This window comes from Cyrtonyx montezumae, unplaced genomic scaffold, assembly GCF_038088225.1.
Source record: "Cyrtonyx montezumae isolate F1298 unplaced genomic scaffold, pur_monq_1.0 scaffold_10, whole genome shotgun sequence".
NCBI lineage: Eukaryota > Metazoa > Chordata > Aves > Galliformes > Odontophoridae > Cyrtonyx > Cyrtonyx montezumae.
The window spans coordinates 44,795,122-44,820,531 of record NW_027071826.1 but is presented as its reverse complement, the minus strand read 5'-3'; the positions used below and the strand labels follow the sequence as shown (position 1 = coordinate 44,820,531).

General features: G+C 39.1%; 2 protein-coding genes across 3 annotated transcripts in view; one reads left to right on the top strand and one right to left on the bottom strand.

Annotated features, from left to right (window-relative positions):
• TSSC4 (tumor suppressing subtransferable candidate 4) overlaps nucleotides 1–25,410 on the bottom strand; it is a 265,206-nt gene that overhangs the window by 221,245 nt on the left and 18,551 nt on the right. The window lies entirely within an intron of this gene.
• The window catches only part of TRPM5 (transient receptor potential cation channel subfamily M member 5), a 35,434-nt gene continuing 12,977 nt past the window's right edge, over nucleotides 2,954–25,410 (top strand). Inside the window, exons 1-15 of one of the 2 annotated variants that reach the window (XM_065755199.1) lie at nucleotides 2,954–3,070; nucleotides 4,261–4,441; nucleotides 4,558–4,724; nucleotides 7,867–8,047; nucleotides 10,341–10,405; nucleotides 12,277–12,468; nucleotides 13,741–13,840; nucleotides 14,659–14,777; nucleotides 15,148–15,489; nucleotides 17,769–17,900; nucleotides 19,028–19,151; nucleotides 20,955–21,100; nucleotides 21,849–21,961; nucleotides 22,513–22,608; nucleotides 24,928–25,183. In XM_065755199.1, the coding sequence (XP_065611271.1) occupies nucleotides 2,954–3,070; nucleotides 4,261–4,441; nucleotides 4,558–4,724; nucleotides 7,867–8,047; nucleotides 10,341–10,405; nucleotides 12,277–12,468; nucleotides 13,741–13,840; nucleotides 14,659–14,777; nucleotides 15,148–15,489; nucleotides 17,769–17,900; nucleotides 19,028–19,151; nucleotides 20,955–21,100; nucleotides 21,849–21,961; nucleotides 22,513–22,608; nucleotides 24,928–25,183 (2,331 nt within the window). Of the gene's footprint in view, nucleotides 3,071–4,260; nucleotides 4,442–4,557; nucleotides 4,725–7,866; nucleotides 8,048–10,340; nucleotides 10,406–12,276; nucleotides 12,469–13,740; nucleotides 13,841–14,658; nucleotides 14,778–15,147; nucleotides 15,490–17,768; nucleotides 17,901–19,027; nucleotides 19,152–20,954; nucleotides 21,101–21,848; nucleotides 21,962–22,512; nucleotides 22,609–24,927; nucleotides 25,184–25,410 lie in introns of those variants that run through there. The other variant, XM_065755200.1, reaches the window with a different exon arrangement.

Here is a 25,410-nt window from a genome sequence, read left to right as displayed (position 1 = left end):
TCAACTTTTATTGTGGATCAGCTTTCAGGTTCAGAAATCACAGCTACAAATCTAATGCTGGTGATTTTGCAACACCCATAACCCAAGGATTCTCACACTTGCACAGTATCTGTAGAATTGCTTTTCAAATCTCCTTCCCCATGCTTTCAGATACCAGAGCAAAATTTCCTTACTCTGTTAGTACAATTAGGTAGAACACTGCTACAACATGGAACATTTACTCCTGCATCATACTGAAAGTCACAGTATTTAATCCTTGGAAGCTAAATGACAGGTAGAAGAGAAAGCAAATAGAACTGTCAGTGCATCAAATCTTGTTGAAAACAAAAAGACATTTGGCTTTGCTTGTTGGCTTTGACTGTAAAAGCTCCTGAAGGCTGCATGCAGAAACTTGGTAAACTACACCCAACAATGCTCCACGACCTGACCCACTGTCATCTCTTAACTCCACACAGGGCCATACTAAATTCTTGCATGGATATCGTTCAGAATCCTGCACAACCTGGGGATTTGTTTTGCCGTTCTGTCAGTACTGCTTTCCTGCTTTTCTTAATGCAAGGATGCCTTTCTGCCTTATGATAAGAACATAAGAACAGCTGTACAAGATCATACCAAATTTCATTTAACTCTGTATCCCACCACAGACAGCACCTTGGCAGGCATGCTGGACATAAGAACAGGATGGAAAGATGACGTAATGCTTCCACCAAAATACACTCAAACATCATGGTTCAAAGATTATTCAATTAAAATCTAAAAAAAAAAAAGAGAGAGCGAGAAAAGCATGCCCTGTTCAGTGCCAGACACCAGCTGCCTTCCTCGCTTATGAACAAAGCTTCTGCACCTTAATCTACTTTTGTCTCTTTCACCATTGTTTACTGCCATCCAGAGCCAAAGTTCCTAAACTAAAAATCAAATAACTGAAAAAATTAATTGTCCAAATACAAGAAGATCCTGCATAAGTCTCAGTAATTCTATGCTTTTGTTCCAAAAGAGATATCAAATACAACCTCATGATCAAATTTTACAAGTTAGGATCTGGAACTAGTCATAAAATTAACCACCTGAGGCCTATCCATGAAAGCAAATTAATGGTCAGATTTCTTAGTAAATTGCTGTCTATTCTGAGGTTATTGCCTGTGTGCAGTTGCAAATAAACATGTACTATCTAGAATAGTGACGAATGGTGACTAAATGTACCCTGGGAATTCAATCCTGAGTACCTTTTCCTAATCAAATCTTCTGTTTTGTCAGCAGGTTCCAGGAAATGATTGCTATAGTTTAGAATAGCTAAAACATGTTGTCGTGGCTCTGTATTTACTATTTCCCCCCCCCTCAGAATACTGTCTTCTATGGTGCTAAGAGATAAAGCCATGTCTCCAGTGGCCAAGTGGGCTCAAGCAAAAAGATAGGCTTTGTTGAGTGACCATTACCAATAATCTGAAATATGGTAATGGTATGGTCTTCTAGGTAAGACCATTGCCCGGAGAAGTCTGATATCCTGGTATTCATAATAAGCACTTCTCACAAGATGTGACTAGTGTGCTGTCAGGGATAACAGTATCTTTAAAGCAGTGATCTAAGTCTGAAGTTAAGGGGGAGGAAGGGAAATGTGGAACAGTTTCTAAGGAAAACTGATACAAGACTCCGTAATAGTTCTCAGAGGAAAACCTGAGAAAAAGGCAACTCTTAACGACATTTTCATGGGAAATCTAAGAGAAGAAATCAAAGAAGCAGTACAGACACAGGCTTTCCCGGTTGTAAACAGCTGGAGGGCTTGCTCCCTCTGCTGGAGCATCCTAATGGAGCCTCATGAGACTTGCTAGCGTGACCCACTGCTAGGTCCTGCTCGACCTGGAAACAAATGTTTTTATGAATACGGTCTCGTTAATGCAGGATTGATTAACATTTCTGACTTTCTATTACAAGGAGTTTTTAAAAGAATGCACTGAGTATGCAGATGAGGGCAGAGATCTTTTGTTTTCATTGTTTTTGCATTGAAGAGAAACAAAACAAAGCTTACAAGTTTTATGTGTTTTTTTCAAATTACAGCTATATCAGCCCAGTGGAACTGGAGAGCAGAGAAAGCAAGCAGACTTTTTACAGTCACGCAATAAAGAACAGCAACTCTCACTGTATGACCTCTGCTTTAGGATGGATTGCTTGCCATCATTTCTGTAGCCACATATAAAAAGAAGCAAAATGCTTTTTGAAGTGTATGCTATGCATAATCTAGTCTTACATATTTTGTCTTATGAATAAAGCAAATAGAGAAACACAAGCAAATACAGAACAATCCTACCCTCGCAGAGCCAGACTGAATGGGGCTTTGAGAAACCTGGTCTAGTGGGAGGTGTCCCTGACTATATTGCAGGGGTTGGAACTAGAAGAATGACCTTAAAGGTCCCTTCCAGCTCAAACCATTCTATGATCCTATGATCTTCAGGTGAATGCAATGCCATCACTTAGTTATTTAGTATTTGTGTTGCATGATATCAGTCATAGTAGCACGGTGTGTGACAACATCAAGAAAGCATTGTTCAGACACTCACTGACAGCTTAGCTTTTGCTTGCAATAGTTTGCAGCTAAGGCATCTCATTTAGAACTATGTTTATCTCTTGGGCTCTGAAACACCCCACATGACTTCAGACAGACCGGGATCTTGTACTCTGTATTCAGATTTCTACCTGCTGAATAAAATTCAAAATGATTTACTCCTTCATGCCTTTCTATAACCTAAGTTACAAAGCTGTGGTATGGAATCTGCCTCCTTCTGCTCACATATCCAGCATAAATACCTTCAGTTTTAGCTGGAATGTACAACCATAATACTGAAATACAAAAACATTTCACTAAAAACTCAACTAGACATAACTCCAGTTTAATCAATCTCTCATTTTCCAGTCTTGTCATCATTTAAATGAACAGTCTGATGATCACCTGAGAAATAGAATGGAGAAGATGGAAACCAAGTACTGCTGCAGTGACACAGAAGAAACTTTCAAAACAGAACTGCCATACTGCTTGGGAGAAATTGACTTCACAGCTTCTGGGAAGAAACGTGGAAAGGTACAGCACTAGGCAGTTCTAACCTTTCAGCACTATTGCTATTGTGCAGCTGTTACTTGCTTAGCATTAAACATAACTACTATAATATTGAAGATCAATGTACTAGAGTGCTATGCACCATATCCTAATCAAAACAAAGACCAAACCTCTATAAATAGCAGTGTGATTTTAAACATCACCTATTGATCAATCACTTGACCTGCACAGACCTGCTACAGTTACAGTTGCTCATTTGTTTCCCCCCCTCAAAAATGAATAAATTAAGACACATGTCCAGCTTCCTTCATTTTGCACCATTTCCCTGTTTTAACCACTTTCTTCCAAACGGTTAATTACAATGGATTTAAAATTGTTTAAATATACTTCTGAGCTGTTTCAAGGCTCTCAAAGTTCTCTCTCCCTTTTCTGCTAATACGTAAAGATGACTGTACATGGACAGACCCACTTCCTCACTACTCTCCTGCACCTGCTCCACACCCAAGCAGAAGGACTTGCTTGGATCAGAACTCACCCTTCAGATTGCATTTCATTGTGAAGTTTAAGCACAATGCCAAAGTATATGCAGAATGGAAGAAGCAATAGATCCGTGTAACACAGTGGGAATCCTAAAGATCACAGCAAAAAAATAAAAGTGGGGCTGCCCACTGGTAACCCAACTGTGAAAAATTAAAGCGTTCAATTTGCCAAATGGAAACAGAGTCTGAATAAAGGCCAAGAATGCTCAGCTGAAAAATAGGAGGATGAGGACACTTGAAAAATAGACATGGAATAGGGCAAACATTTCAGCTACCGCAGTGACAAGAAATGCCTAAGAGATTGCTTGGCTTTGCTAAACTGCCACGGAACTGAAGGCAATTAAAGAAGAATAGCAGCATTAAAGGAGAGAGTGATTTATCAGTTCAGAACAAACTCATGGAACTGACGTGATTAATGAGATTGCTTTGAATTTATTTATGAATTATTCATGAATATTTATTATTTATGAATTTCACAGAAGTCCATTAAATTCATTCCAATATTTAATTCTCTGTCAGGTCTTGCTCCAATATATATATATATATTTCCCCCTCGAATAATCAAGGAGTGCTAATAAGCATTTAATTGTTACAATATATTTGCCTTTACATTTACTGCATCCTACTGTACTGCTATTACTCAGTGTTTGTTTGGTTTGTTTGTTCTGATCACAGTTTATTAAGGTCCCATCTACTATTCACCCTGGAATTATATTTGAAGTGATGCTCAACAAATGGAAGCTACCAGCTCCCAATTTGGTTGTCTCTTTAGTAGGAGAAGAAGAAAATTTCCAGATGAAGCCTTGGCTGCGGGACACCTTAAAAAAAGGACTCATAAAGGCAGCCCAGAGCACAGGTTTGTACTTCAGGCTTCATCTAACCAAAGCTTAAATCTAGTATTTAATGTAATGTTACTAGACAGACAAGTATTCAAACAAAAAAGAAATTATCTATTTAAAATAATAATTTCAGATGCCTGGATTTTTACTGGTGCTTTACGTGTTGGAATAACAAGGCACTTGGTGCAAGCAGTCCGAGATCATGCACTGGCTAGTACTTCATCTAAAGTAAGAGTGATTGCCATAGGAATAGCCTCCCTTGGGAAAATTCTGCACAGAGAAATTCTGGACAACACAAAGGTATTTTTTTCCTCTTATTCTATTTGTAAGACAGGAATGTTCAGAGGTGATCTCCACGTTTACAAAACGTTGAAGTAGTAGAGTACATTGAGCTGTCTTAAAAACACAAGTGGAGTTCAAAGTGTGCTTTAGGGGAAGACAGAAGAAAAGAGCAGTAAAAGCCACTGGACCCCAATGATTGTATGCCCTGTGCAGTATACCTAGCAGCTATTCTTCAAATATCCAGCAGGTGACAGTATTGGACATGAACGCAGTATCTGGTAAAAGAGGGAACTTCAGGAAGGAAAACAAACAAACACATCACAAGATACTTTAACATCTTTTTACCCTGTCCACTTTACTGCAGAATTTCAAGCTACTTCAGAATGCAAAAGCTTCTCTATGTTCCAGGCCAAAAATAGTACCCATGCAGAATTTGGTCTAGTTTGCATGAGTGACTCTACAGTTCAGGTCAAAGCAATGGAAGTTTGTGCAAATATATAAATAAAAAAATATATAAATATATAAAAATAAAAATCAGTTTGCAAATGCCAAGACAAGCTGACGCTGTGATGCTGAATTCTGAACTGACCTGGGCGTGAAGACAATTAATGACATTCTAGTCACTGTATAAGAGTAACATAGGTGTGTAATGACAGTTAATGACAATTTGTACTATTTTGCTTCTTCGCAGAAGCTGAGAAGCAAATGATAAACATAGCTCTTCAAACTTGCATCTAGCTCTTTATCAGATAGGCAGCAGCCAAATAGCAGCTATCATCAGGGAGACTGCCAGACTGTATTGACACTTTACTGTCATTGGGCTTCCCTCTTTCCCACACCTTCTGCCAAACTCAGTGCTCCGTCAGATGAGACTCTCCAGCTGGAAGACATCAAGCTATTCAAGTGGTTCAGAGGAAAGAATTTGGTTCATCACATTAGGGAACTGTGTTCAGGAAAGTTGCTACAGGAAGAGTAAACCAACTGTTACACCTCCCTCCCAATCTAAGGAATCACAAGACATCTCAATCTATCCCAAACAATAGCTACAAAACAAGTGCACTGTTATTGAATTAGATTTTCTTTTCTTTTTTTGGACTAGAGCCCAAGTTCCTTGTCAAAGAAGACTCGCAGAACATTCTTGACCCGCTGACTTCTGGCACTACTTCCACCAAATTCTAGATTTTAGTCAGTAACTCTAAGACAAAAGGGCTGTAGATAAGGATGCTGATCTGAACCCAGGTCATCTTATACTCGGTACTAACACAAACAACTTGTATAAAACAGAGTTAACAATCCACACTAGCAAGGAGAAAAACAAGCCCTGAAATCAGTGGATCTCTTCCTTGTTTCTGTTACTGGCATGCTTTAAATATCCTTGAAAGATCAGTTCCACATTTTCAGGGAATAAATAGGAAAATCCCTGAGAGCCTTTTTCAGTGAGTTGTTGTATCTCATGGTCCTAATCCAAGGTCAAATCTCTGGTGAGCAGGCTTAAAGTTACATGGCAGCAGAACATAGGCACACCCTCCATCAAAACAAAATGAATCGTTTTAACATAACTTTCCCTAATAAATGTGAAGTGAGAGGGGGAGGCCAGAAAAACTTTTGACACCAGGAAGTCCAAGTTTACTGTTTTTTTCCTCTGGAACAGCCACCAATGTTCCTACTCTTCTCAGAGCTGCTGAGAGAGAAAGAAAACATAGGAACACATCTTATTACAATTCTTTTGACCTTTGGTGGATATGTCACTTCCACAGTTTGACCAGAAAGCCACTTCACAGAACAGCATGCAGTGTGCTCAGTCCTTCTATCAACAGCATAAAGGAGCTTGCTCTCCAAGTTACTTCTTATTTACAATGAATTAGTAATGCTGCCGAGAGCTCCTGGTTATAGGTTCACTGCTTCTCCAACAACAGCCATAGCCTTGGCTGCAGAGGAGAACCTGGGCAACTTCTAGCTTAGATTTCTCCCAGGATTCAGATGGCTCCTGCTCTTCCCAATAGACTATGAGCAAAAGCTGAGATTTACAAGGGTTCTGCATAAGGTCTGGCTCTTAAAAACAATGTCGATCTATCTGCCATAACTTAAAAACAACTAGGTTACTTGCATAATTATATTGCTATGCCTAGATAAGCTTTAACACATCTGTATACACAAGATTAGCAGGAGGAATAACGCAACGCATAGGCACAATAGCAAGCTGGTAGTTTGAGTTTTGCTCATCAACTCAAAGGCTGCAGGAACTGGGAAGGAAGCACAGTGAGAGAAAATGCAGCTTTTACTCTACACCACTATCTGGCTTACTTACAACAGGACAGTGATTATGAAGTGGAAAAAGAAAAATAACACAGCATTTACAACCTGGCCTGCAGCTAGAAATAATATATCATAGTGAACATGCAGCAGTGGGAAAGAAAGGGGTATTTTTATAGAAGGAGAGCTTGAAAAGTGTGTATAGTTGTCTATGATTTGTGCAATCTTTACAACAGAAGACTGAAACAAGGGTTCTGTTTTACCCAATTATTTAATATAAAAATTCATTAATAATTTCAGGGACACCTCTTGCCCAAACTAAAAGAAATAGATTATACCTTCTAAAATCTGTCACTTGCTTATTAGAATAAGGTTTCCAAATTATGAATAACCATTAGACCTCACATAATCTTGTCAACTAAGCCAAGCTGCATTTCATTTGATGTGGTTGTACAGCTAGCTAACTTATATACTTGTATGCACATGGCAAAAATACAACTGAAATGAACAAGTTTGACTGTTCATACCAGTAGAGACTTTAGCCCCCTGAGACAGTAAGGTTTCACTCACAATTATCAAGTCTAATGGTTCTTTCCATCTGCCTAACAAACTCTTCCAGAACATCTGAACGAATACCTGTTGTATTCCAGACATCATCATTAATGTGATACTATTTTATAGAGGCTGAGAGGAAAGCTTCAGGGACTTCAGCTTTCAGTTCCATCAAATCTGGCACCTTTTAGGATGAACATTTTCTTCTTCAGCATCCTTTTCATAGAGGTTATTCACGTGCCTGAGATGGTGCTATATTGCAAAGCACAGACTACATGAAAAAATGGAGATAAGGCACATGGATACAAGGGCTGTGCTTTGTATAGAGCTTTAACATCTCTCCTCTTATTTCTAGGATGGAAGTCTAGTACATTATCAATCAGATGATAACGCCCAAGGCCCGCTGTATTCACTGGACCACAATCATTCCCATTTTATTTTGGTGGATCATGTAGCACCAGATGAGCCAGATGAAACCACTAAACTACGTCTCACCTTAGAAAAGCACATTTCAGAACAGCGCACTGGGTATGGTGGTAAGTAGGACTATAGGAATGTGTCAGCTTGAGCAACAGTGATGTTAAAGGGATACCTGTGGGTCTCTGTCTTTATCAAAGACAAATCTGGTACTCAGTTTATCATCTGTGTAGGCAAGATCAAGTAAACAGCTGTTTCTGTGTAAGAGGCAAAATAAAGCTGATTTAGGTTGGAAAAAAAATTCTGTGAAGCAGAAATCCTGATATTTATTGTATCTCCTTAAACATAACTCAAAGCTGACCTTCAAAGTACAGCCCAGATTGCCTTAAAACGCAACAAATGGAAAATAAATCCTCTTTTAAGTGCCCTAAACCAGTGGCTTTAAGAAATAGATGTTCGCTGTTGTATACTTTCATCCTTTCTCACACATTGTCTTGAATTGTCCCCACTCTGGACAAAAAGAACTGTTCCAAAGCCCTCTGAAAAATTTTAAACCATATTTGTTTCAGTATCTCATCCTGCTTAAACAATATACATCTAATGCCCATCTAAACCTATGTGAGCTTTGTTTACAATGAGAAATTAGTACTGGGATAGGCCTCCTTAGGCTACCCATGAAAATAATTCAGCAATAATGTGATTACTTTCCCCTTCTGTTTCTATAAAACCTGCAGTACTGCCACTGCTACAATAGAAGAGAAAGAGCTCATTTATTCACACTTCTGTGCACCAATGGAATATTCAATTACATAACTTGTAGTTGCACAGGTGCACCTGAGAGTGTGAATGCACCCAAAGAATGCAAATCCAGTGTCTCAGGTGGGAAAAAGCACACATGGACTGTAATGGTAGGCTGAGGTTTCAGTGCTGACAGTTAGAAATAAGCCTCTTTCTTCTTGCAGACCAAATTTGATTGAACAAATCTCAGTGGAATAATTTCCTGTCAAAAAATGCTGATTCATTTGACAAATATTTCCCTGGAACAGTGGAAGTTCAGTGAGATCTTCAATAAACAAAATCATTATCACTCATTGAAGCTCATTTATACTCAACTTCAGCAGACTCTGACTTTACTAAAACAAAGCACTCTAAGCTCATGCAGAATTCTCTATTAAAAATATCTACAAGTGATTAAGAAGAAAGTTAGTCCTTAGAATATTTCTTGCACTTAAGAACTTCCCACTTTCCCCAGCATAACATAAGAATTTCCCCATCACACACATAAAAAAAGGCTGAGTTTAATCTAAAGCTACTCAAAATAAAAAAGATTTGAAACCACAAGTATTTTCTGAGGATCCTGTAGTCACAGGATCTTCAAACAGGAACTAGAATAACACCATAAAGAGGTATGGCAATACTATGCCATTCACTAAAGCACATGAAGTTACATACCAAGCACAGCTAGCCTACAGCTTGGTTGTACCTTATCTTTGCAGGCATCCCACAACAGATGCTGCAACCAGTAGTAACTGGTGATTCATATACTGTTTGCAAAACATTGAGGGAAACATCAAAAAAATTGTTTGAACTGAAAGCCTTTTATCTTCCAACTGTAAGAGGCATTCATTTCACAAAGCTACTGTTTTGACAGAACCTTATTTAAAGGCCAATCTACTGTCATTTTTATTACCAAATTCAGAAATTACTAATAAGTGAAAACCTGTGAGAGGATGGCTGTCAGCAGGGAGGCCTACACTGCTTCTTCCCCCATGGCCATGACAGAAGTCATATTTCATTGGCATTTCTTTTAAGTTTAGCACAACTGAAAATGCAATATGTTATTGATAATCAACACAGATGGTAGTGAATGATAGTTCATGTTGTTTAAGCAGAAAAACGAAGAACACAGGGTTCTTATCAACTTTTATCTGACTCATCTTACCCTAACTGGTCCACACAGGCTGCCTCCTGGTAGTAAGTCTCACTGCTTTTTGTTTTTGGGGTTTTTTTTGAGGTGGTTTAGGTGTGTGTGCATGTGCATTTCTCCAGAATTCCACTTCACCTTCCTGCTGGTGCTAGGTTCATGCATACAAGGAACGAGGCAACATTCCTCAGCACCCGAGACAAAATGACATCTTGCCAATTCTAACTGCATCTGAATATAAAATAATGCCAGCTCCCTCTCTATAAAAACTTAACCTTGTCCTGCCACCTAAGGCAGCCCCATTTAACCCCCCCCTTCCCCCACCACTTTCTTCTGCGTTCTCCTGCAGTCTTCAGGCTCAAGTTTTTGTACTGAATCAGGACAAAACAGAAGAAGTATTTTCAAGGGGACAGCAGAAACACTATAGTTTTTAGTTTTGTGAAGGCTTTTTGCTTGTTTACTTTTAAATTAAGTCACCTATTTCACAGGAACAGGCAGCATTGAGATCCCTGTGCTTTGCTTGCTGGTGAACGGAAGACCAGGCACACTTGAGGTAAGAAGCTGTTACTTCAGAAGAAGAAATTAACTACTGAATATTAAACAATGGAAAATCTTGTTGGATGATAAATACACATATTGATGCTTTATATTGAAGTCAAAACTTTGATCTATACACCACGTATAAACCAAATTCTGTTAATAGTAAATTTGACAGTAATTGTTTGGGAGAAGTACTTCATTTTGAGAAGGTACCAGCAGACCATTAGGGCTTCTTGCCAGCTAGCACAGTGGGAAGAGGAAACCCAAAATCAGAACAAATCCTCAAAAATTAGTTTCCAATCTAGCAGAGTTGAAACATTATACTATTACTGAGATGACAGACAAAAGCCTTAATTATTCAGTGCTGTTCAGCAACAGAGAGATGATTGCCACTGTCACATAGCACCACAGAGATACAAGGCCAGGTTTGCTAGATAAGCTGCATACAAATTATAGTGTCCTACTTCCCCTGAGCAAAAAATACCTTTAAGACAGAAGACTGGACTGTTGCCTGCTAACATTCACACATCCTCTTCAATGAAAAAATCAATTTTGGATGTTTTATTTATTTATTTATTGAGTTCTATACAGAACTTGTTGGCTAAAAGATACTCTTTAAGTTCTATTTTTCTTTTTAAGGTATTTTATTCTGGTGCTTTGTATCAATGCCCACTTTTTTTTTTCCTAATAATACAGAAGAGTATTTATTTTCATGTAAGAATATCTTCAAAGAGACATTTAACCACTGTTTCAATGTTATAAATGATGAAACTGTTACACAACCTGGTAAACTATTTCTTCTTTAAGAATAACAGCTCATTTCTGGCGACATTTTTTAGTCTCAGTTTCCAGTCACTGCATCTCATCACATCTTTGTCAGATGGATTAGAACACACTCTGGTCTTAGAAATCCCACTGCTTAAACTACAATGTCACTTCTTGAGCTTTCCTTCTAAAACCTAAATATGGCAGCAGCTCCTGTATCCTCAGTGTTGAAAGATCATCAGAATGTATACATCTTTTCAAAGTTCTAGAGAACAAAGTGACTTGGAGATCCAAACTTGGACCTGCCCTGTGTTCACATATATGCCAGGAGAGAATAAACAACCAATTATTTTTTTTAATAATATCAACTTTTTAAAGACAAATGGGACAATACGCACCAATGACTACAATAGGTGTTTTAAAACAAACAGATAAATAAACCAACAACACTTCTGATTCTCTTGCTGTGTGTGGCATTGAAACGCTTAGAGTTTCATCATCTTCTTGCATAACTTTAGAGTAAGAAGTAACTGGAAACAATTAGTCGTTATTGCAACTATGCTACCGTAGCCTCTGCTTTCCTCTCTCCCAACAACTGTCTCAACTCTAATTGCACAATGGAATTGGCAGCCTTCAACTCTTGCAGCTGTTGTGCTTCAGTATGCCTTTTCTGTGGCTCAGCATTGTGTTCTCACAAGTAAATCCCCAATTTTCAGAACGTATAGCTAAGTTTAGCAGTCACAAGAACCTGTTGAGAATTCCTGTCTTGTGCTGCTCTTATACTTGGCCATACTGAAAGCACAAATTGCAGTAGGAAAAGAGCAAGGGAGGGGGAGGAAGAATTAAAAAAGAAAACAGACATGGACTTAAAGGTTTTATGCACTGCCTGTTCAAATTGGGTTGCTTAACTCCTCAGCAGATGTGTCATGCAAAATAGTATAGTCAGGGGTCTATAACAATCTGCTAGAACATTTTTAAACATCCCTAGAACCTGAATTGAACCCAGAATAAATATGATTTGGGTGTGCATTTATTCTTAGTTTGCAACAAATGATTTTTCTTTGAGCAAGACTTACTTCCCATATACGAAATCTAAACATTTTCTTTTTTAAACTACAGAGAATTTGCATCGGTTTGGAAAATTCAGCTCCCTGGCTCATCTTAGCAGGGTCTGGAGGGACAGCTGACATCTTAGCCGCATTCATAGATGAGCCACAGCAAATCAAGCCAGAAGCTGTTGAAAAGCAATTTAAAGAGAAATTCCCTGCAGAAAGCTTCCTGTGGAAGGACGTTCTCCAATGGACAGCAACAGTGAGATCATATGTCTGATAACTGCATGCAGTGTTTGATTAATTACATGCACAATGTTCACAAGTTCTCTCCTACCATTTCTAGCTTCAGTAGTCCAGTCAGCACAGGTTGACAAGGTATAGCCTGAAAGTTTTGGATGCTCCATTGCTCTGATGTTAGTGACAGAATACCTCCCAAGCATTAAAATCAAGAGCTCAATTGATCATATAAACTACTTTGTCCTAGTGATTCAGCTGAACAAGGGCTCTGTCTTTTCTCAATTATTTCCTCAAGTAACAACTAGCACCCAAGAATCCCACAGACCTTCTGGGGAACGTGAAGCATTATTTCTCCTCCACAGCTGCAAAGCTTGTACAGCTGTGACAGAAGAGACCTAATTCACAATCTACAGCTGTTAAGTGGAAAACTTATTGTGGGCATGCATGAATAAATTAATGAGAACAAAGGGCATTTAGAAGTTACCCTGTCTACTGTTTGTTGTATGTATTCTTAAAAAAGAAAGACAAAACAAAAGAGATTTTAAGACAGTGGAATTAAACCATTACATAAACGTTTAAGAAACATAGAAACCCACCACTTAGATGTTGTCATAATGTGGTGATGGAAAAGCCCTGCGTGCCCGAGTGAGACAACTGAAGTCCACAGAACCTGACCCACTATTTATTCTTTGCAGTCCCTGCTGTAAATCTTAGCTTTAAAATTCCACATGCTAATTCCGTTAGTGAGAACTTTGTCAAACTGCTACCACAAGGAGATGGAAGGGCATCAAAAAATAACACTGCCAGATGCTCACACAGACCCAGTTCAGCTGCACTGTAAGAAACAAAACTCAAAGAGGGAGAAGGAGAGCACCAGTATTGCACAACTTTTACTCAAAACACGCTTGTACATAAACAAATCTGAGAATAAAATAGTAATATCAATGAAGGAAGAGGAAAAGCAGAATTAGTTGTGTGCTTGTCACAAGTCAAATAAGAATGAGAGTTTAGGACCTTTTAGTTCAAGCACTGCTCTAGTTCTCAGCATACCCAAGTTCTGTTCTTCCTATCATACATGCTATGTGATGTCAGAAAAGATAAGTAACTCCCTCCATGCCCTAGGATCTTTTCATATGGGAAGCTAATGTTTGTCTTCTTGCCAAACCTCAGCTTTACATTTAGAATGTAAGTTCCTTGGGAAAAAGCTGTATGACTGATCTACACTGAGCTCTTAGGCACTAACATTTAGCAGTAGGCCAGTGTGCTAAATGATTTTCCTTCCAACTCCCAATAGATTCAGAACATTATTTCACACCAACATCTTCTGACTCTGCACAACTTTGAGCAAGACGATTCAGAACTAGACACAGTCATTCTAAAAGCTTTAGTAAAAGGTAAGGATAATAAGTGCAATACTTGTATTATTGGATTTCTCTGTGCCATAAATGTATTTTAGACTTGTCCAGAGCAAGTTCAGATGGCTGCTGAATAAGATTTCATTTCTGATGCAGGGTTGCTCTGCTTGTTCATTGACAAAGTAACTGGCAATTATATCTCCTGAACCTTGCATTAAGCTAGTAGTTGCTTTTTAATCTCATTCTGTTGTGCAGTACTGTTATAATCAGGCCTTTATTTCAATATTTGCTTCTCTTAAAAGTAGAGGCTATAGGAGAACTGAAATATGCTCTAAGTTATTCCACTTACAAGCGATGAAAAACAAAAACAGAAAACACAAGCAGACGTGAATCACCTCAGTTTGAGAAACTATTAGGTTCTTTAAAACCTTTCACTTTATCTTCCAAACTACATTACTTGTTCTGCCAGCCACTTCAAACTGTGTTAGACTGGCCTAATTTTCGCACAGAGAAATGATATCCTAATCTTGATGTGCTAATTAAAACAAGATGAGAAACAATAGTCCTACCCACAATTTTTTTGCAAATCAGGCAAAAAAATCCTGGACATTTTAACTCAGTGTTTCAATAGATAAATTTAGCCACCAAAATTCCTGAAAAAAAAATACATAAAAGCTTTTAGATTACTGTTTAAGTTAAGAGAAAAAATATCTATGCAGGTTTCCTGTTTAAGCATCCCACAAAACTGCAATAACTGAATGAGAGTTCATTTTGTAAATCAAATTATCAGTGGCATATTAAATTAAATGTAACTAGCATAAAGTACTGAGTTCATTTGCATTCTCTTTTTTTTCTAGCATGCAAAAGTCACAGTCAGGATGCTCAGGAATATCTGGATGAACTCAAGTTGGCAGTGGCCTGGAACAGAGTGGACATAGCTAAAAGTGAAATATTCAATGGTGATGTGGAATGGAAGGTACGTGGTTTTGTTGCCTTAGAGGCCTATTGCTTTGTAATTCAACAGGTGCAAGACACAAACATCCTGACAGAAGATTTCAGTTTTCAGCACTACCTCAATTCCTCACTAAAAAGTCAGGCAGCCATAGTATCCTTTGCTTAGGTTGTCTGTCTGGTGTCCCCTAAATGATAACATTAACATTCTAACATTAATGCTTACATAGAGAGGTAGAACCATATAGAAAGTGTCTTTCCCATTGTACCCACTGTTAACTTGGTGGAAAGTAAAATTTATCATTAGGATGTGCACATTTTTTGCTCCTCCTCATCCATCAGTCATGATCTCCAAAACCATTTCATTTTTTCTTCTTTCCCTTCCTTCAATCTAGTCCTGTGACCTGGAGGAAGTGATGATGGATGCTCTGGTCAACGACAAACCAGAATTTGTAAAGTTATTTATTGACAATGGGGCCAACATATCTGAATTCCTGACATACAGTCGTCTGCAGAGACTCTACTGTTCCATTTCGCAAAAATGCCTCCTCTACGAACTTCTGTTGAAGAAACATGAGGAAAGCAAGCTGACAGTGACAGGGCTCACTGGTCAACAGCAAAAGGAGATCTCCCCACTCTTCACTCTCTGTGAAGTTGCTAAAGTTCTCAAGGATTTTCTCCATGATGCTTGTAAAGGTTTCTATCAAGACGTCAGACATGGAAGCAAAAATAGATCAGTGAGTTGCAACTTTCCTTCATAAATCTGTTCCTCTACAGTTTACACTTCAAAGAATTTTGACCAGGTCTTGTCTTTGGGGGTGGGACAAGGAACAAAATGGCAGATATCAGAAACAGACACCTCTGTTGCTCATTATTACCACTAAATATGGACTGATCTTTTAATTTTCAAAGACTAAAAAGTGTAAGAATGGAATTTCTGAAATACAGGTTACAATACCTCTTTCTCCCATTCTGTCATGGGGTGTTTTAAGGCTTTACAGGACCTTGAGTGAGAATTAAAAAATAGCTCCCAATCCAGGTATTCTGCAAAGGTTTGCGTGTCATACTCACATACTGCACTTCTCATAGACCATTCCTCATTCCAACACCTTGCACATGGAATCACAGAATCAAAGTTGGAAAAGACCTACAAGATCACCCAGTCCAACTATCCACATATCACCAATAGAGCTCTCTAAACCATGCTCCTCAACACAACATCTAAACGTTCCTTAAATACCTCCAAAGCAGATTAGTATCGCACATGTAAGAACTTATTCATTATTCTTTCATACAATAAATTCAGGTTTGCTAAGGACTAATTAGACACAAAACAGTATTCTCCAGTTCTTATACAGAATTTCAAGCATAAACACTCAAAAAAAAGTATCTAGGAAGATGAAAGTGTTGGCTGTTTTCAGTCCCAGTTCCAAGCCTGCTCAGTTTTTGTAAGCTGAACACTGAAAATGGTAACCTAATAGTAAAACTATTCACAGATTTTTACTGTATAGAAGCAGACTGGATATTCAGTGTTGTGCTGTATGCGATGTTTGACTTCAGGTTGTTATAATTGAGTGGCTTAACACAGCAAAAAATAAGAACAGTTGTTATTGATATAAGATAGAAGAGAATTATAATGTGGAATGTCTATAGTGAACTCTGTGCATTTTTGCATTAGATATATTTTTAATTATTATTTTTTCAGAATACATAACATATTAAAACTCAGAAGTACCAAAGTACTTATAAAAGGAATTGAAAATACACAAACTGATTTCCAAACAGAGGTATAGGGAAGCTTGGTAAAGATCAAAGTTTTAGAGTAACTGAGCCATTAAAACTTCTGATATTTGCAAGGCTCGATTCTCAAAACTCTTAGAATTCCAGAATAAAGAATAATTTGAGAATTTAAATCATTTTTTCTTTAATAAAGCTTCGCTAAATTAATCAGTAGTATTAAAAACTTCAAAGTTTGAGCCTAAGCAGGATTTCCTTATTTACAAGAACAGACAATTAGACAAAAAAGAAATGCCACTCCAATCTTGCCTTCATGGGATTTGGCAGTAAGTGACCTAAAACCAAGTGATGTAAATAAGGCCCATGTTAGATAAAAGATTATACTGCCTAATTTCTTCTTTTTACCCCCTTTAGAAGTTTATTTTTATAGTTGCCACCAACAACCCAATCTCAGTAATGCCGGCAACAGGAAGAATATCACTGTAGTGGGATAACAGTGCTGCTGCTGAATTATACGTCCTAGTTTTCAACACAGTTTAGTAGATTAACTAGCTCACTACAGACTGGAAAAAAGGGAGGAAGAGAAGGTAGTGAAAAAGAACCCAAAACATTACTGTAAATTTGAGTAGAATCCCTATCAGTTGCTATAAAGGCAATATTAGCATTTACATAAAACTCAGCACTTGACATAAGTTGCCGTACTTCCTCTGGAGAGGGTTTTATCAACCACTAAAGGAATAAGTGGTGTTCCACTTAAAATACTCCCTGCATGACGGAGAGGTTTTTCAAAGGACTCAAAAGAAAAACTAGAAAGAAGGCATTGATACGTCCTATTCTTGCCGTGTACAAGAGCCTTGAGAGACTTATTCCTGGTTAAATAAAATGCTTTTTGTTCCCCTTTCTCTGAAACCGCAGTTTCCGTGGCAGTTGAGCAGAATCTGATATAAACGTAGGCCAACTCAGATTAGTTAATCATAGGTCTGTGTTGTATGACATTACACACCAGCAGCGAAATCCTGGCCTTAATAAAGTCAATGAGAGCATTGCCATTGACTTCAACGGAGTAGTGGTCTCATCCAGAAAGTTCTCACACATATTGAGTTATGTCATGGACACAACAATCCTTTGATTCAGTGCAGAGTGAATTAATTACCTCTCAGACCTACAGGGAAGAAAAAAAGACTGAAGTGGCTGGCAGGGCCAAGGGCTGGTTACACCATGTCACTTGCATGGAATGAGACTGCAAAGCAGGTTTTAATGTCTGAAAACCATATTTCAGGATAAAACGAATACAAAGCAATTACCTGGGCCCTTGGATATGAACCAGAAAAGTGAAAAGCCTTGGAGGGATTTGTTTGTATGGGCAGTACTTCAAAACCGGCACAAGATGGCGAACTATTTCTGGGCTATGGTAAGCATCAAGCCATAGTTCTTTCAGGTAAAACATTTTCTTATCTCATGCTTATGAGCTGATCTTTGCTCAGCCTTGAAGCTTAGATGACAGGTAGGTTTGTTTCGATAGTACTGGGTGCACATTTATAGGGCCCTTCATCTCAGCTCGTCTCATGCCAGCAGGGGCCAGAGGGCTTGGCAGAGAGCAGCAGCAGCAGGTGTAAATCAGTACAGCCTGAAACACTGCTGATTAACTTCAGCTGCAGAGCTGACCCTTGCCTTCCTTGCTGCTGATGACTCACCACTGAGCCTCGGATTTTGTTCCCTCCTCAATAGGTCAATTGTTCAGTTTTGCTTTAGAGGGAGGATGGCGCAGTTGAGCATCTTCAGCTTATTTGCCGAACGTCTAAGGAACAAGAGCATCACAGTCCCAGGGGCTGAGCTTCAAACTGGCATAATTGGCTCCTGTTTTGCACTCTTCCACAGCTGAGGCTCTGTCTCGTGCAATGCTACAGTTTCCATCTCCTCTCTCTCTCTCACTCCACAGAGACTCGACTCAGCTATGAGGCTCTGTCTGAGCTGCATCTGGCACAGGGGGGGGTCATGGGGAGGGTGACAAACAGCAGCAAAGCTCTTCAGCCAGTGAGCTGTGTGTGCACGCAGACACATCTGTACCTTGGTGTGCCTTGCATTTGTGGAGCTCCATTACCAGAAGACAATTCTCTGCTGCGTGCTTCTGTTGTGCCCCTGCCAGCTGTGTGCCCTCTGTTCACATGTATCCTTACGCAGGGTCTCAGTACAGTCATGTCTGAGGAAACTCAGCAGCATGAGAATGCTTTGCTCTACTTCCATTACCATTCTTCACCAAGTCCTTGACTGCTACCCCAAATCAGACCCATCTAAGGTCAAGCATATCCAGAAATCACTAGCCTTATAAAGTACAAGGCATACCAATACATGGCTTTGGACACTCATGTATCAAAACTACAATTTCTATACACATTTTAAACTTCCAAGTGTGTATTTTAAGGATGATTCTTCCAAGAGGAGGCATATATGAATTTTGTTACGTGCATTCAATAGTTCAGTTTTTCTATTTCACAAATGCCCTTCAGTGTGTGACTGCTCCTGCACATTTTTTTACAGGGTCAGGAGGGTGTAGCTTCAGCTCTGGCAGCCTGTAAGATCCTAAGGGAGATGTCCCGCCTGGAGACAAAGACAGAAGTAGCACGTGTAATGAAAGAGGCCAAATACGAGCAGCTCGCTGTTGGTAAGTTACAGCAGCTTTTAACAGCATAACAAATTTCAGAGGGAACTGCTACTGGAAGACCTGAAAGTGGGGGGGGAAAAACCAAACACTCTTGAAGTTGTGAAAGGTTAATGGACATGAATAATGGAACAGACTTGCAACACAGCCAGTCTCAAACATTCAAATGCTACAGAAGTATAGCTTAAAACACTCCAAATGTTCATTCTGGAAAAGAGACAGTGTCCTGAAACTGACAAAACCATGGGCTGCACAGAAAAAGCTCTCCCTTGCATGCTGGTACTTCAGAACAAGGTGTATTACAGCGATGGGCAAGATGGAAGGACTGGAACAATTCCAAGCTCAGAGCAATCTGGTTTTCCTGCAATATCAAGCTTATTCTCTAAGGGACACTAGAGAAACAAATTTTAAGGGTTGTCTTTGCTGCTAAAAATAATTTGAGATTACCTCACCTAAAAGAGAGCTCACTCCACTGCAAAACTCCATGAGAGGTTCAGACTGGCTTAACAGCAGACAAGCTGCCTGTCCCTGCAACATTTAGGCATCTGCAGTGCTGGAACGTGAAGCCCTCTCCCCCTCCATTTGGTCAAAAACAGATGTTTGCCGATCTGACAACAGTCCAATTTCTACCTGAAGGTAATGCTGCAGTGTACTGAGAGCTTTAGAATACATCTCATGTAGAAAGGCAGCAGCTTTTTCCTCTTACAGTTAGTACGTCAAGCTGCTGATGGCTCATGCAGACATTGCTGCATTATTTAAACACATTTTACCCTCCTTTCATAGGACCATTATTATTTAGAAAAGATAAGGGTTTCAAATAATTACAAGACTCCAGCAATTTAGTCATGGAATTAGATGGCCTAATCCAATACACAGCAGTCTGTTTCCTTGGCTTTGGTAAGCATTAGGTCAGATCTGCAATTTCCATATCTGGCCCAGACAATACTGGCATTGCTGAGTAGAACAAACACTTTTAAAATGGTAAATACCATGTCAACGGCAGAAGACTGTATCAGCTTTTTTAGGTGAACTTGACCCTTCTCCAGCCTTCACAGAGTAACATCAAATCATACGCTAGCCTAGGAAGGGTACTGAGATGCTTAAAGAATCAGAATGAAGCAGACACAAGAATTCATATTTTGTCTAATGAGAAAACCTTGACTTTCTGTATCATTTATCAGAGATGCTGAACTCTAGAGCCAGCATCTCGACGTAGATCTATGCCACAACATACTACCAAGTCTAGTACTATTTTATGTCAATGTCTTAAAGTATCTATTGTCCACAAGTAAAACCCAAGCTGCTCCTTTTCTGTAGTGTACTCAGGGGAAAAGGAGCAGTGTGGCAACCCATCCCTTAAAGTGATGACAGACCTCCCATGAGATCTGTTTTTGCTCAGTACTGTCTAGTCTGCACAAAGCAGCGACAGACGAGGAACTATATAATATATACTGATAAGTTTCCAAGGCATGTCTTCATCATACCTTTCTGAGAGCAGTGGGAATTTCAAAATTACAACAATTCCTGTGATTTCTTTTTTTTCTCCCCCTACCAATGCAAACCTGTTACATGTGCCCTCCGCAGAGTCATTCTCACAAACAGAATTGGTCCTCACTCCCACCCACCTCATCTTAGCTATTATTATTATTATTTTTACTATTGCAGCCTCCCAGAAGTCTTCAGGACAGAAGATGTATCTGGCAGTGCAACCAAGTAGCACCCTAAACACATCAGTCTCTTGTCTCACATTTGTTTTCTGTCTTTAAATAGCAAGATACATTTGTCTACATTTCCTTCATTTGACAGAGCTGTTCAGTGAATGTTACCACAACAGTGAGGAAAGAGCATTTTCTCTCCTGGTGAGGAAAAATCAGTACTGGAGCAAAACCACCTGCCTTCACCTGGCTACAGAAGCAGATGCAAAATCTTTCTTTGCACATGATGGTGTCCAGGTAACATCTACTGATGCTTCTCCTACAATCTCCACTCCCTAGGGACTTCAAGCACGATGTAGACAGGAAAGAGGATACTACAAGTAACCAAATGACCCCTTGAAACACATTATTCTCAGTTACAGCCTTCACAGTGAAACATCTGCCCTCTTCATAAGCACCAGGTCAAAGAGGATGTCATGCCACATACTTGACAAAGCAACATCTTTCCCTCCTTCATCCAGCTAGCCCCGAGTGGGCTGAAGAGAAGGTTTAATCCTCAGCCTATCCTGTGCTTTTTCCTCTATTGATCACAGAACCATCAGGAAAGCACTTAAAATCTGCCTGAAGCATAATGAAACTTAAGGACATAAGGTATCTCCCTATAAGAGCTTGTTCAGATTCAGAGAAGCTCACTGATAAAAGTTAAATCAAATTACCATTCTGTTTTGCTCCCACAACCTGAGTTCTGTCCTCATACACAAAACTAAATTAAGAGGGATGATGCTTTTAGCTCCCAGTGGCTGACTTACACTTCCTCAGTAGAAATGGTCCTTACCTCCACTTGAATTACAGTTCCTTTCCACTGTCCTCTCATAGCTCTCTGCATACTAAGAAACAACTGCAGAATGACATGCAAAATGCCTGTATACTTTTTAAGAGCAATGCCTAATCTTTGCTGCCTGAGGAGGGCACAGAGCATAAGTGCACTTGATCTGCGTATATGTTTTTGTGATGCTAAAGCTACTTCTTGTTTCTTCAATTTCAGGCCTTCCTAACAAAAATATGGTGGGGAGACATGTCCACAAACACACAGATCCTGAAGTTAATATGTGGATTCTGGTGTCCCTTCCTAATCTACACAAATTTAATAGCATTCAGGTACAAACAAACATTTAAGTGAAAGAGATAAGTATCCAAACAGAAGTTTCTCATGTAAGGAATAAAGATAATAATATTGTCTTAGAAGGTCAACAAAAGAACTGCACCACTATTAACCAAATCAGTATTCTATGGAACTTATTTTCCACTAAAAATACAATAATTAACATCATGTTCCCTAATGCTTCTGGCATTTCCTGTCTTAAGTGCTACTAAGTATGGCTAGGACTGGAACATGGACATATCTTCCAGCACTGACTGAGTGGTCTACTTCTACTTAAACTCTTTCCTTTCAGTTTTGAGGAAAATGAGCATCTTGCACCACTCTTATGGATCACACGCTGATTATCATTTCCATACTGAATCTTGTGGCTGACTTCAGCTTTCAAATAATCAGAACACACAGTGCTAAGGATTATGTGTATTTGAGGTAGCTTCTCAGTGGAGTGAGTCCAAGATGAGTTCATGCTCACAGCTCTGTAGGAAAGCCAGTTCAGTAGTTAACAGTTGCTAACTGGTACCTTTCAACTAATGAGTTTATTTCCTTACAGTGAGGAAAAACAAGCAAAGAATGAGCCAGAGCCCTTTAAAGAGCTGGACAGTTTAGATACAGAAAGAACTTTGTTTCTTTCTAAGGAAGAATACAGGTAAGTTCAAAACAATCACTTAACATGATGCTTTTTGACTACAGAGAACAGGTCTCTTCTCGTGGATGAATGACCAGCCAAAGATGTAAGGAACAACTGAAAGACCAAGGAAGTCACTACTCATCAGAAAATGTTGTTCCCTCTGATTTCTGTAGCTGCGTTCGGTAAAATGAATATAGAAGCGAAACAGATATAGCTCGGTATTTAAGGAGACAACTTTACTTCTTGTGAGCAGGTCATTTCTACAGCACAAGGAATCTGATCAATATCCAGGCAATCAGAAGGCATTCCTGAGATTCCCTTCAGCTGGCACTGGCTGACACACAACGGACTTAGGAACAATAATCCCTGATAGGCTTACTGAACCAAGCAGGGAGAAGGTCCGCAGCTAACCCTTGAGTGCATCGCTGTATACTGTGCTACAATGGCAACAACAGCAATATTTGCAAACATCAGTACCTGTGAATTTATATAGTTAGCTTCCCACCAAGCTAGGAGGACTCTTCATTTACATCTTAAAAAAATAGACCCCGAGAGACCAGGAGCATAACAGACATATTTCAGAGGAAGCATAAAAGAAACAAGGGTCAAAGCAAAAAGATGTTGGCAGTTGCTCGTGAGCACCCATAGATGCACAATACAAAATTCCTGAATTGCAACCTTTACTTCTAGCAAACGTTCATCACCAAAACCTGAGGACTTGGATAGGGGCAGGAAAACTTCTGATTAGTACAAAGCTCTCTTTACAGCTAACAAGAGCTTATATAGCCACTTGTATTAAATATTTAGCTTTCAGTGATTTGAAGAGAGCTTCAGAAATACATGAATAACAGTACCAAGGAAACAATCCACAGTACCTTGTGCTGGACCGAGTTATTAGCTTGTATTTTTAGCTCTGGCATTTAACTGCTGGCATATTGGAAAAAAATCACGAGTTCTCACTCCCTCTCTAACCTGTAAAATAGATGCAAAAGCATATGCCTCTTGGGGACTATTTGTAAATAATATCATAAAGTCCTTTCATAGCCTGAGCGAAGCATGGTTGATAGCTCTTGGTCATACTATTGTGCATTCCAGTTGCTATTATCTTACAGATTTAATTTAACAGAGGGGCTCCTTCTCTCCCTCCCAGATCTATTTCAGCATCTAACAGTAAAGCTGCAATTACCCATTTATGATATTAGCCTGTTGCCATGGGAATATGTCTTACAATGTCATAAATGGAAAGGGCAGCACACAGAAGAGACCAGATGCAAGGAGAAACTTTTCCTTACAATAAATATATGTAATAATTAGCAGGGGAAATTAAAATATATATATATGTGAAGAGTGATTGTTTCACTTCGGGTTTTTTTTCGTTGGTTTTTTTTTGTTTGTTTTTTTTGTGAGGTGAGACCAAGAACATAGTCTAGCATGCACATCTTTGGTTAGAGACCATTCCTTCCAGAGTTAGAGTCACACAACTGGCAGATCCAATACCATCCCTAGCAGGCAATTTATGTGCAAACAAAACCTTACTAAGAGCAGATTATCAAGCAATACAAAACATGCATTTTCTGCAGGGGATAGTTTTTATTGCCAGCACACATTCACATTCCAAAACACCACAACAACTGCAGATCCACAGGTCAAGTTTTCCTTCAGTTACCAGAGAACCCGTGCATTGCACAATAGTCAAAGACTACCTTAATGAATAATTAATTAAAAGGCCTCTCTGGTGACCTTTCTCCAGTTTAACTTAATCATGACTGGCAAGATGCCAGCGCCCATAGTTATGCAAACTGCAGAATTCCTTCAGTAGCTCTCTCAGGCTGCAGCAAGGCTAGTCAAAAACACATACTTAGTATGTGATTCAGCACTTTTGAGTCTAGGTCAAAAGGAGTGATTGTTCAAGCAGTTACAGCAATAGCAAGAACTTCTAAAATTTATTGCAACAATGACACACAGACCAAATGACATTCTTGCCTATTATTTTGGATGGGATGCAACTAGCCAAACGCCCACCCGCTCCTCCTTCTTGGGTATTCACACACTGTATTACACGTAGCAGCAGACTGAAGCTGCAAATCAGATTAATGCAGTACAACCGAAATAACAAGGTTACACATTAAAATCTGCTGGGACTTTGTTTTTCAGAACCTTTTTGACTTGAAGCATTCCTGCTACTACAGTGCAACTGCTCTGAACCCCACAGCCTCGCCCCCACCAGCATCTGTTGCTATCTTAAAAAAAAAAATTATATAGAACAATGCTGAGGCTATTCCCATGAACTAATTTTAGGAGATTGTCAACCAAGCCTGTGTTCTTTCTGTTTTGCAGAAGTGGTAAATTAGAAAAGCAGAATCCTTCTGAAAGTACAGCGTGGGCAACATTCACGTTTACTCGGTGGAAAAAATTCTGGAGTGCCCCCGTAACTGTATTCATGGGAAACGTTATTATGTATTTTGCTTTTCTCTTTCTATTTACTTATGTCCTTTTACTGGATTTTAAGCCACCTCCACCTGAAGGTCCATCTGTTAAAGAAATTATACTTTACTTCTGGGTTTTTACTCTGGTCTTGGAAGAAATCCGACAGGTCAGTAACATACAGCACCTCAGCAGTATTACAATTAACTTTGAAATAACGTTTTGAATCAATTTACAATATGGGTAACTGTGCAAGCTTGAAGATTTCAACTGTCAAGTGCAGCACTGCATAGAAAAGCAATACAAATCTTACCTTACCCAAAACATTCTCTCTCACAAACCAACCTCTTCCCCCTCCACATGAACCTGTATCTACTCCTCTGTTTTTCCAGAGTG